The 13,179-nt window shown below is 50.3% G+C and overlaps 1 protein-coding gene across 1 annotated transcript; it reads left to right on the top strand.

Moving 5' to 3' along the window:
- Positions 1 to 1,728: 1,728 nt before the first annotated feature.
- zbtb22b (zinc finger and BTB domain containing 22b) lies at positions 1,729 to 10,634 on the top strand. The gene is made up of 6 exons (XM_060043838.1): positions 1,729 to 2,030; positions 3,176 to 3,376; positions 3,832 to 4,150; positions 4,309 to 4,685; positions 5,763 to 6,017; positions 8,655 to 10,634. Exons 2-6 carry the CDS (start codon positions 3,176 to 3,178, stop codon positions 9,519 to 9,521), a joined length of 2,019 nt encoding a protein of 672 aa, XP_059899821.1. The 5' UTR covers positions 1,729 to 2,030; the 3' UTR covers positions 9,522 to 10,634.
- The last annotated feature ends 2,545 nt before the right edge of the window (positions 10,635 to 13,179 follow it).

Genomic DNA, 13,179 nt, shown 5'->3' on the forward strand with positions numbered 1-13,179 from the left:
AAAAAAACAGTGTTACCTCTTGTGTTTTTTTTCATGACGACCAGTAAAAAAAAAAAAGTGTTACCCCTTATATTTTATTTGACAAAGACAACAGTGTTACCCCTTATGTTTTTCTTCATGACGACCAATAAAAAACAGTGTTACCCCTTGTGTTTTTTTTCATGACGACCAATCAAAAACAACAGTGTTACCCCTCATGTTTCATTTGATAAAAACGACACTGTTACCCCTTATATTTTATTTGCCAAGGACAATTTTTTTTTTTTTTTATGTTTTTTTCATGACGACCAATAAAAAACGACAGTGTTACCCCTTATAACCAACATCATTAGGAGCACCTACCAAGGGATGCGATGCCAAGTCCTCCATGAAGGATGCATATCTGAGCCTTTTGAGGTCCTGAGTGACTGGTGTGCGGCAAGGGTGCTTGCTCTCTCCACTTCTCTTCCTCCTCTGCGTAGACTGGATCATGATACAAGTAACCTGCAATAGCCGAACTGGCATACAGTGGAGCCTGACAGAGCAGCTAGAAGATCTGGATTTTGCTGATGACCTGGCACTACTGGCTCACACACATCAATAGATGCAGGAAAAATCAGGCAAGCTAGAGGATACCGCTGCTCTGCTCAGGCTCAAAACTAACTCATCAAAAACCAAAGTAATGAGAATTAACAGCAACAACAACACTCCCATAACCATGAACCAAAACCAACTAGAGGAAGTAGCCAGCTTCACATACCTGGGGACTATCATTTCTGTGGATGGTGGTACAGAGGAGGACGTCCGAGCCAGAATTGGAAAGGCAAGGGCAACATTCAACATGCTCAACAATATCTGGAAGTCACTCAAGACCAAACTACAAATCTTCAACTCAAACGTCAAGTCCACCCTTCTATATGGCTCTGAAACCTGGAAGACCACCACTAACATACTCAATAAGCTGCAGACTTTCACCAACCGGTGCCTCAGACGCCTCCTGGGAATCTACTGGCCCAACACCATCTCAAACGCCAACCTGTGGGAACTCACCAAACAAGAAACCCAAATCCGGAGGAGGAAATGGATAGGCCATACACTCAGAAGACAGAAGTCAATCACGAAGCAAGCCCTAACCTGGAACCCACAGGGCAAGAGGAAGAGAGGCAGACCGAGAACCACCTGGAGAAGAACCACAGAACAGGAAATGAAGAAAGAAGGGCTGTCCTGGCCTCAACTGGAGCGGAGGGCCCAAGACAGGAGAGGATGGAGGGGTTTTGTCGATGGCCTATGTTCCTTTGGGAACTCAAAGGCCTAAGTAAGTAAAGTTACCCCTTATGGATTTTTAGACAAACCAGAAACGGGGCTCAATGTTGTTGTTTTTTTTACAATCTAGGCTCTAGCTCTATTGATTTCAATATGAATACCTAAAGTTACTGTTTATATTATGAAATGTATTGCACCATGAGCCATAACTGCGACCATTATATTGTACTTTTGTTAGCCTTAAGCCTAGCTCATTATGCCATACCCCCTCCTGCTGTGTAATGAGCTGCATTGAACACAAGAAGATCTATTGAGAACACCAAATCCACATTTCCTGTTATTTTGGTGAAAGTAATGTAAAAGTAGTGTAATGCCTTACAATTCAAAGACGGTAATATTGTAATGTAACTGATTACTTTGGAATGACAGTAACACGTAATAAATAATGCATTACTCCTTTGAACTAACTTGCCCAACACTGGTTCTTCATAACGCCAAACTCCTTCTGGTCATACCCATGTAGCAGAGGGCACGGCGCCTCGCCATCAGTCGTTGCTATGGTTTCCAGGATCCAGACCCAGACGGATGTTGTGGTTTTACTTCTTCCTTTTTTGTCGGCCGAAGTCTGGCTCTGCTGTCTGGATCCCGTTAAAGGCGACGCCGGGAGCGGGCAAGATGGAAATCGCCGTATGCAAGAGTAATGGGGAAACGTTAGGGGCAGGCGGGTAGGCTGGACGACAACTATCTTCACCGAGCAGGCATCGTTTGGGCCGTGTCGTCGTAAAGCGGTGAGTTTATTACCATTTGATTCGTGTGCATGGCGGGCTAGCTAGAGGGACGCAGGCTAGCTGGAGGTACGGGGGCTAACGGGCTAGCTGGAGGTACTGCAGCTAGCGGGCTAGCTAAAGGTACGGGGGCTAACGGGCTAGTTGGAGGCACGGGGGCTATAGCGGGCTAGCTGGAGGTACGGCGGCTAGAGGGCTAGCTGGAGGTACGGCGCCTAGCGGGCTAGATGGGGGTAATGCGGCCAGTGTCGGATCTCTGCGTAGTCATTCAAACCCCTGTCTCCACACATACTAGACTTAAACAACCATGACCACGTTAGCGTTAGTTGATTAACATGTTCTGTACACTACTCATCGTTGATTGTTCTACTGGCTTGCGTTTAAAATAGCATAAATGCTACATGTTGGGTCTGTCGGGAATAACCAAGAAAGACGAAGTTCTCCTAATGTATGCAATAGTGTGCGTGTACAAATGACACTGCCGAACACGCACACCTGTATGTGGCTGCGAATTGGTGCCCTTATGTCTTCATTTTAATGGACATGCGCAGTCTATGCATACACCACAAAACATCAGAACAAGGAGCGAGACTCCTGCAGAGCATGTGATTAGACGGCACGTGATGGGACGACATTCCCGAGAATGCCGTAGACATTCACCTGTTGGTGGTGCAGATAGCAATAGAGGAGTCAGCGATCCAAGCTTTACTGATGAGGACGTTTATCGTATTACACACTTCATAAATAGATAGACGTTATTCAAGTCTTGATCGTGTGTTCGGTATTATTGAGTTAGGGACCATCAAGGAAATACACGTGGGATGGCAAACAAAAGTGCTCTGTAATGTAACCAGCCAATCTGGTTCAACCTGTTGAGGAGTTACTACTGATCCAGTCAACCTCATTTATATAGCACTTTTAAACATATAAACATTGTCATACTATTAAATAATATAATAGATAAGTAAAAGCAAACGTATTCAACAAAAATAGTAATAGATAGAAAATGAAGGCAAAAAAAGATTAAAAAGCATTTTAGGAAGTGCAGTGTATTTATCAGTCTCTATGGTGCCCCCGTCGGGACTACAACACGACCTTAAGGAACTGAGTCCTGATGTTTCATTCCCACCTGACCTGCGGACCCCCAGATGCAGTGTCTGTCGGGGGCGGCCCCGCCCGGGGAGCTGGTGCAGGTGTGTTTCCCCGGGGCCCAGAGCTCGTTGCTGGACAGCCTGAACCTCCAGCGGGAGGACAGGCAGCTGTGTGACCTCTCCATCGTGGTGCAGGGCCAGGTGTACCGCGCCCACCGCTGCGTCCTCGCCGCCGCCTCGCCCTACTTCCATGACCAGGTACGTGTGCGTGTGTGTGCGTGTGCGTGTGTCACCCAACTAAACAACGCCCTCGCTTGTTCTACGCAGCAGACTGTTTACAGTTTAGGTTTTAGTAACGTGTCCTCTTGACCACCCTCCTGCCTTTTCCACTTCCTCTCATCCCCTCTCCTGCCCCTCTCTCTCCACTCCTCCCCTCTCTCTCCCCCCCCTGTCTTCTGCCCCCTCTTCCTCTCCGCCCTCTCTCCCCTCCCTCTCCCTCTCTCCCCTCTCCCTCTCCTCCCCTCCCTCTCCCCCCTCTCCTCCCTCTCCCTCTCCCCCCTCTCCTCCCCCCTCCCTCCCTCTCTCCCCTCTCCTCCCCCCTCTCTCCCTCCCTCCCTCCCTCCCCCCCTCTCTCCCCTCCCTCCCTCTCCCCCCTCTCCTCCCCCCTCCCTCCCTCCCTCCCTCTCCCCCTCTCCCCCTCTCCCCCCCCCCAGGTGCTCCTGAAGAACATGTGTACGGTGAGCATCCCGGCGGCCATGGACCCGCTGGCCTTCGAGGGCGTGCTGAGCTGTGCGTACACCGGCCGCCTGCGCATGGCACGCCACGACATCGTCAACTACCTGACGGTGGGCAGCGTGCTGCAGATGTGGCACATTGTGGACAAGTGCACCGAGCTGCTGAAGGAGGGCCGGGCGGCCCCCGCCACCGCCGCCGCCACCGCCGGGGGCGGAGTCAGCGAGGGAGGGGCGGGGTCCACGGGCGAGGGCGGCGCCGAGGGAAGCCGAGTCGGCAGCGTGAGCGGGGGGGCGACGGGTGAGTCTGTCTGTCTGTCTGTCTGTCTGTCTGTCTGTCTGTCTGTCTGACTGACTGACTGACTGACTGACTGACTGACTGACTGACTGACTACTTATTGGTCCTACCTGGCCGTCCCTCCATTGACCCCCCCCCCCCCCCCCGTGTCCCCCTCCCAGGGCGCCACTCCACCGTCTCCAAGGAGGAGCAGGAGGCCCCCCCGCCCAGCGGCCCGGCCCTGAGCGAGAGCCAGTCCCCCAGCAGCACAAACTACTTTAGCCCCAGGCACGGGAGCGGCCTCGGAGGGGGAGGAGCCACCGGCACGGGGGCCTCTGGGGAGGGGGGAGGAGCTAATACCACCCCGAGCTACTGCACCCCCTCGGGCGGGGAGGAGGCCTTCCTCATCGAAGAGGAGGAGGAGGAGGAGGAGGAGGAGGAGGAGGGGACGTACCACCAGAGGAAGAGGCTCGGGGGAGGAGGTGGCAGGAGGAGGAAGGGCTCAGCGTGCGAGCAGGAAGTGGGCGTCAGTGACAGCTTCGGCGTGTCGTCCTATCAGGTGAGGACGACGGTGAGACCTGAATGAATGTCAGGATGACCTGGTGAATGATGATGATGATGACCTGGTGAATGATGATGATGATGACCTGTTGAATGAATGATGATGATGATGACCTGGTGAATGAATGATGATGACCTGGTGAATGAATGATGATGATGACCTGTTCAATGAATGATGATGATGATGACCTGGTGAATGAATGATGATGATGACCTGGTGAATGAATGATGATGATGATGACCTGGTGAATGAATGATGATGACCTGGTGAATGAATGATGATGATGACCTGTTGAATGAATGATGATGATGATGATGACCTGGTGAATGAATGATGATGATGATGATGACCTGGTGAATGAATGATGATGATGATGACCTGGTGAATGAATGATGATGATGATGACCTGGTGAATGAATGATGATGAGGATGACCTGGTGAATGAATGATGATGAGGATGACCTGGTGAATGAATGATGATGAGGATGACCTGGTGAATGAATGATGATGAGGATGACCTGGTGAATGAATGATGATGATGATGACCTGGTGAATGAATGATGATGATGATGATGATGATGACCTGGTGAATGAATGATGATGATGATGACCTGGTGAATGAATGATGATGATGATGGTGACCTGATGAATGATGATGGTGACCTGGTGAATGATGATGGTGACCTGGTGAATGATGATGAAGGTGACATGGTGAATGAATGATGGCGACCTGGTGAATGATGATGATGTTGATGGTGACTTTGTGAATGATGATGATGATGGCGACCTGGTGAATGATGATGATGACGGCTACACGGTGAATGATGATGATGATGGCGACCTGGTGAATGATGATGATGATGGTGACTTGGTGAATGATGATGATGAAGGCGACCTGGTGAATGATGATGATGACGGCTACACGGTGAATGATGATGATGATGGTGACTTGGTGAATGATGATGATGAAGGCGACCTGGTGAATGATGATGATGACGGCTACACGGTGAATGATGATGATGATGGTGACTTGGTGAATGATGATGATGATGGCGACCTGGTGCATTCGTGCAGGCGGGGGAGGAGAGGCGGGGCTACAGCCAGTCAGGCTCCGCCCCCCGTAAGCAGTGGGTGGTGGTGAAGACGGAGCAGGATGCCGACGACGACCTCATCCTGGTGTCTGGGGAGGAGGACGAGGAGGACGAGGAGGACGAGGAGGACGAGGTGGCTCTGGCCCGGGCGCGGGAGCGGGACCACTTCAACATCTCCAACGTCAGGAGCCTGTCCTCGGAGATGGGCCGGAGGGCCGCCTCCCACATGGACACCCAGGTCACCACCCTCCTCTAGTTCACATCCAACCCCCGTCACATCCACCTTCACATCCACCCCCACGGTCACATCCACCTTCACATCCACCCACATGGTCACATCCACCTTCACATCCTCCCCCACCTTCACATCCACCCCGTGGTCACATCAACCCCCAAGGTCACATCCACCTTCACATCCACCCCCACGGTCACATCCACCTTCACATCCTCCCCCACGGTCACATCCACCCCCACGTTCACATCCACCCCCACGTTCACATCCACCCCCACGTTCACATCCACCCACATGGTCACATCCACCCCCACGGTCACATCCACCTTCACATCCACCTTCACATCCACCCCATCGTCCTTCCCACGGTCACATCCTCCCCACGGTCACATCCTCCCCAGGGTCACATCCTCCCCAGGGTCACATCCTCCCCAGGGTCACATCCTCCCCAGGGTCACATCCTCCCCACGGTCACATCCTCCCCAGGGTCACATCCTCCCCACGGTCACATCCTCCCCAGGGTCACATCCTCCCCAGGGTCACATCCTCCCCACGGTCACATCCTCCCCAGGGTCACATCCTCCCCACGGTCACATCCTCCCCACGGTCACATCCACCAGGCAGGGCTGTGGTGATTAGTGATACTCTAGACTGAAGATCCTTTAAATTTTCTCCTACTTCATCAGATGCTTTTATATCATACCTTCTTTATATATCTCTTAAGAACTTACAGCTCATTAAGGAGCAAGTAGGGGTTAGACAGTACAGAGACAGGTCATTAAGGAGCAGGTAGGGGTTAGACAGTACAGATTCAGGTCATTAAGGAGCAAGTAGGTGTTAGACAGTACAGAGACAGGTCATTAACGAGCAGGTAGGGGTTAGACAGTACAGAGACAGGTCATTAGGAGCAGGTAGGGGTTAGACAGTACAGAGACAGGTCATTAAGGAGCAGGTAGGGGTTAGACAGTACAGAGACAGGTCATTAAGGAGCAGGTAGGGGTTAGACAGTACAGATTCAGGTCATTAAGGAGCAAGTAGGTGTTAGACAGTACAGAGACAGGTCATTAACGAGCAGGTAGGGGTTAGACAGTACAGAGACAGGTCATTAAGGAGCAGGTAGGGGTTAGACAGTACAGAGACAGGTCATTAAGGAGCAGGTAGGGGTTAGACAGTACAGAGACAGGTCATTAAGGAGCAGGTAGGGGATAGACAGTACAGAGACGGGTCATTAAGGAGCAGGTAGGGGTTAGACAGTACAGAGACAGGTCATTAAGGAGCAGGTAGGGGTTAGACAGTACAGAGACGGGTCATTAAGGAGCAGGTAGGGGTTAGACAGTACAGAGACAGGTCATTAAGGAGCAGGTAGGGGTTAGACAATACAGAGACAGGTCATTAAGGAGCAGGTAGGGGTTAGACAGTACAGAGACAGGTCATTAAGGAGCAGGTAGGAGTTAGACAGTACAGAGACAGGTCATTAGGAGCAGGTAGGGGTTAGACAGTACAGAGACAGGTCATTAAGGAGCAGGTAGGGGATAGACAGTACAGAGACGGGTCATTAAGGAGCAGGTAGGGGTTAGACAGTACAGAGACAGGTCATTAAGGAGCAGGTAGGGGTTAGACAGTACAGAGACGGGTCATTAAGGAGCAGGTAGGGGTTAGACAGTACAGAGACAGGTCATTAAGGAGCAGGTAGGGGTTAGACAATACAGAGACAGGTCATTAAGGAGCAGGTAGGGGTTAGACAGTACAGAGACAGGTCATTAAGGAGCAGGTAGGAGTTAGACAGTACAGAGACAGGTCATTAGGAGCAGGTAGGGGTTAGACAGTACAGAGACAGGTCATTAAGGAGCAGGTAGGGGTTAGACAGTACCCCTTCCAGCTGCTGTCTAGGTAAGGGGACCCCCAAGCTTTAATGCCGTGACCCACCTGTGGAGGGTCTGTTGTCCCGGGATCCATCCACTATTTCGACATTGTCGTATTTTATAAAAAGCATGTTTTATGAAAGAGGGGCCATCCTGCGGCCCTCGATCCAGCAGCCTGGCTCAGCCCAGCTGCGTCCGCCCCCCCCCCCCCCCCCCCCGTGGAATTAGCTCGACGCCGTTGCCTTCAGTAGTTAGCGAACGAGGTTAAAAAGTGCATCGTTCCCCGTGGAGGTGTGACTAACTGTACGTCTACACCAGAAGCAGAAATATTCGCAGCGAAACTTTATGAGCGACCAAAGCGAACAGAAATATTCGCAGCGCAACTTTATGAGCGACCAAAGCGTCAAAGACGCTTTGGTCGCTCATAAAGTTTCGCTGCGAATATTTCTGTTCGCTTTGGTCGCACAAGTCGCACATGAGGTACAATTCAAAAGTGCCTGCCGGTGTTCCCTGGGATCCACGCAAGCGAAGAGCGTCCACATTCCGATTGGCCGTCAGAGTTTTGCCGCTGAATCGCGTCATAGTAATTTGCATGAAGTTTTCAACAGTTTTCAACTTTTTTTGGACGCTCTGGTCGCTCAACTTTGGCCGCTGGTAGCGTTGGTCGCTTTGGTCACTTTGGTCGCTCTTGCCCATAGAAAGTGAACGACCTCCGGCGATTTGGTCGCTCAATTCGCTTCTGGTGTGGACGTACAGTAACGCCTCCCTCCGCTTCCCGCAGGCGGACTACTGCCAGTCCTCGGAGGACTTCCTGCGCCTGGAGAGCAGCCTCATGGAGCACTCCCTGGCCCAGCACCTCCACGAGGCCGGGGGCCTGTCCGGGGGCCCGTCGCGGGGCCTGTCCTCCTCGCTGCTGGGGCCCGGCGGCGGCGGCGGCGGCGGCGCGGCCCGGGGCCAGCTCTTCCCCCTGGACATGCAGGGCAACCCCATCCTGCTGTACAGCCCGGCCCCCGGCAGCGCCTCCCTGGACCCCGGGGGCCGCGACGCCGGCTCCTACAAGGGCCACGCCCACCCCCTGGAGCACGGGGCGGTGCACCTGGGCGGGCTGCCCCCCGACGCCATGGACCCCGGGGCGGGGGGGGGGATGGGCGGCGGCGGCGGCGGCGGCGGCGGGAAGCTGTTCATGTGCCACTGCGGCAAGACGTTCACGCACCGCAGCATGCGGGACCGCCACGTCAACATGCACCTGGACCTGCGGCCCTTCCACTGCCCCGTCTGCGCCAAGCGCTTCAAGATGAAGCACCACCTCACGGAGCACATGAAGACGCACACCGGCCTCAAGCCCTACCGCTGCGGCGGCTGCGCCCGCAAGTTCATGTGGCGCGACAGCTACATGCGGCACCGCGCGCAGTGCGAGCGCGGCGGCGGCGGGGGGGAGGAGCCTGTGCCCTCGCCGCACTACCTCCTCCCCCCCCCGCTCTCCTCCGAGGAGGGAGGGCTCGGGGGTCGCGGTAACCATAGCAACGCCGGCATGGGCGGCCAGGGGGCGGGGCCGCTTGGGGTTGTGGGCGGGGCGGGGGCGGGGCGGGAGCAGTGCGGCGATGAGGACCCGTGTGAGGCCAGGGCCAACGACGGCAGCGTCACCTAGAGGCGGCGGCGGCGCAGCATCGTCGTTAGCCGCGGCTGCTGAATGAGCTATAGCTACGGCGGCTAGCAGCGGAACACGGACACTAGCTGCAGACGCTAGCTACGGGGCTAGCTTCGTGGGCCCCCCCGTGTTCCCGTGCCACTATGGACTGAACTGTACCTTTTTGACCTCAAACACCTCTGACCTACGACCTTATCGCTTCTCTCTCATCTGTATGCCTGTCCGGTTGCTAATGACAACGCTTTGTGGTTGTGATGGACTGTTCTGCGTTGTCTAAACCGCTTCCCAAAAAACAGGTTGCGTGAGAATGGACCGTGTGTGTGCATGTGCGCGCGCGTTTGAGATATATCTGTCGCTGTCTGGTACAGTAATTTATTACAGTTTATTAAACCGTACTGAAATATTTTAAAGGGACACTGTAACATTTTAAGTAATTTATTACCTCAAATCAACGTTTTCATTCATAAATAAGTCCTCATTGGTGTAAAATTATCTCTGCCAAAAATCGCACTAATCCTCCTGAGCGAAGAATAATTAATATGTAGTTACATAGGACGGGTAAGCTTCATGGAGGCTTCCATGTTCTTCCGGTCTATGAACGGCCGAGAGAGACAAAAAGCACTACGTGGTACAGGAAATGCAAACGCATTTTCACTCTGAGCCAGCGTGAATGATGACTGAAATAATTCACTATCACCCGAGGAGTAATTACTCATACATCATTAGCTTACACTAATGATTCAATGCAGTTTGAAATTTGTTTGAAATAACGAACCTCATCATCACTCGAATGACTCGATTAGGTAGTATTGGATGTCATGACACAGCTTCTTGGCACATACTGCCCACCGTAGTTTTTGAACAAGCGAGCACTATTAGTTTGAATGCAATATACAATTGTACCACTAGATGGGAATCATTTTTACACAGTGTCCCTTTAAAGTAACACCACACTAAAGGTTTGTTGAACATGTTTCTGTTTGAGCAGGGTGTGAAGACGTGCTTTAAATGCCTGATTAAGATCAGACGTTCATGTCAACAGCAGACCCTCTAGGGCCATTTTGATTTAGTTTCTGTTCATTGATTTAAATATTGTTATTGTACTGATGGCTACCATTCTGTCCCTCTTTTTCGTTTCGGAATGATTGACCTCTTCACCACATCACAGTTCATTTGAAATATAATAATATAATACAATATATTAAAGGCACCCAGTGCAACTTTCGAGGCTTAAAAATAAACATTCAATTTCTAGTCTTTTTTACACGTAGTAAGTTTCAATAACTCCATACCATTACATACCGACATTTAAGCAGCAAAGATGAGACGTCGTTGTGTGGTGAGAACTGATACAAAATCGATAACAACAACAATGCCGCCATTTTCTTTATTTTTTGTAACCTACAATAAATAAAGCAGGCTTCCAGTCGATGGAAAAATGGCTTCTCCCCACCGGCGATTGTTGTTGTTTACGATTTTCTATCAGTTCTCACCACACAACGACGTCTCATCTTTGCTCCTTGAATGTCGATATGTAATGGTATGGAGTTATTGAAACTTACTACGTGTAAAAAAGACTAGAAATTGAATGTTTATTTTTCATTGAATGTTTACATAAAGTTGCACTGGGTGCCTTTAACATTTCAAACTTTGGCTCTGCGCTAATTTCCCACCTTGAAAGGACAAAGACGATGAGCTCCTGACCTCATCGGGTCGAGATCATAGCGACCGCGGGTGTGTCCGTCTCCAGTGTAAATAGCAGAGCTGTCTTAGTCACGACACCTGTCGATGACGTCCGCCTTCCGGAAGGTTCTGAGGCCTGGCAAGGTTTTTGTTGAATCCAGAAACCACAGATTGGTTGTTTACAATAAGACGTATTGTGCGCTTCAAGACGCAAAACCTCGCCGATGCCGTAGGCTTCGAAACAACTGTATAATTTAAACACAAACAGAATACATAAAGGCGGGGTCACGCTGAAGCACTTTTCAAATTCTCACGGAATGTCCTTCCTGTGCACAACCGTACGTCCTGTGTGTAGGGCCTCAACATCTGGTTAGAGGCAAACCTTGAGGTTCGGCCGTCGTTAAAGAGTTGCAGCAGATGGTTTATTAAGACAGTTTAAAGGGCCTCTATTTTACCACCGTGCGATGTTGATGCGCGATCAGGGACCTTCACAACACCACCCTCTAGTGACAGTCAGCCGGGATGCATTATGGGACAGCTGATCAATCGGTACAGTCCACCTGGTGAGGTGTTTCATTTGTGATGTCACTAAAGTAGAATCACATTTAACTACACAGGTGGATTTCTGATGGGTTCCATGTGATTTACAGAAGACACCTGTGTGTCACTAGTGTTCCTGGACGGTTGATTTAAAGCATTATATTATATTCTAATGAAGCTACTGTTATGGTCTCCATTCAATTCAGCAACCCCTCACTGCCAAGAGTTCCTGTCTGCGTTTCTTCCTCTGTGCCTGCACTTCTGCCAAAAGGTGCGGTGTGTTCTGATTGGTCCAGAAACTTTGCAATGTTTAATCGGGTCAGGGACGGTTGTTGATGTTTTGATTGGATTCTTTTTGTTCCCCCTCCATGAAAAGTTGTTTTAAATGTGCCCTCATGAGATTACATTTGTATTCATAGTTGCGTGATTATGGATTGATGTAAAACATTTTATATTATATTGTCTGTGGAACCTTAAATCACAAATGACATCATCCCAAAAAAAAGTTACAATCAAAATGATGTTAATTTCCCGGGTATGGTTGTTTAAGATGTGTAGAACCGACCTATGAAATATAATATATCATGGATTCAATCAAGTTTAATTCATGAATAATTACCTGATGGAGTGAAAGACATTAAACTCACACCAACATGGGAGTTCAATTTGTGAACGGTTTGTTATTGTTGAATTATTTCATCCATAAAATCATTAAGTTATTTTACCAATAGGTACTTGTTAGGTGCTAATTGCCTATTGATCGTGTTATTTAGTGATTCAATATTCAACTGTTGACAATATTAGCCAGGTTAACGCTTGTTTTACTTCCAATTTCTCTGACCGACCAGTAGATTGTCTGTGCCGCTTCTGTTATAATCTCTATATAAGAAGGCATACATTCTTCTTAACTCTGTGATATATTTAAATAAAATATCTGGTGCAACAAAAATTGCCTTTGTGTCCATACTCCATAGCACTAACAAAGAACTAAATAGTGTGAGTTGCCCTAATGTGGGACACATAAGGTCTAGACTAGAGCATTTATCTCTTATTCTGAAACATGCAAATGACATGCCAGTATGGGGTTCTGGAACCAACAGGTCAAAACTGTCCGCTCAGCACTTCAGAGGTTATTGAGGAATAACCACTCCTTGGTCTGGGGTCCAAGGAGACGGCCCTCACAGGGACGTCAGCGCCCCCCGCTGCTGGGGGTGAGGAACTGCAGCGAGCTGGTAAATGTTGCTCCTCGTAGATTCACGCGGCACGCCTCTACCTACTCTCTGATGAAGATGATCACACTGAAGAGGATGGGTTGAAAGATGTCTGATGATATCTACTTAACTTTTTTAATAACGGTCACCTCGGAACGCGACAAAGACCTGAGCCGGCAGAGATAACCGTTTTCTGGTGGGTCCCGGTTACCAGGTCGACTCAT

The sequence above is a fragment of the Gadus macrocephalus genome, chromosome 22 (genome assembly GCF_031168955.1).
Source record: "Gadus macrocephalus chromosome 22, ASM3116895v1".
In the NCBI taxonomy this organism is placed as follows: domain Eukaryota; kingdom Metazoa; phylum Chordata; class Actinopteri; order Gadiformes; family Gadidae; genus Gadus; species Gadus macrocephalus.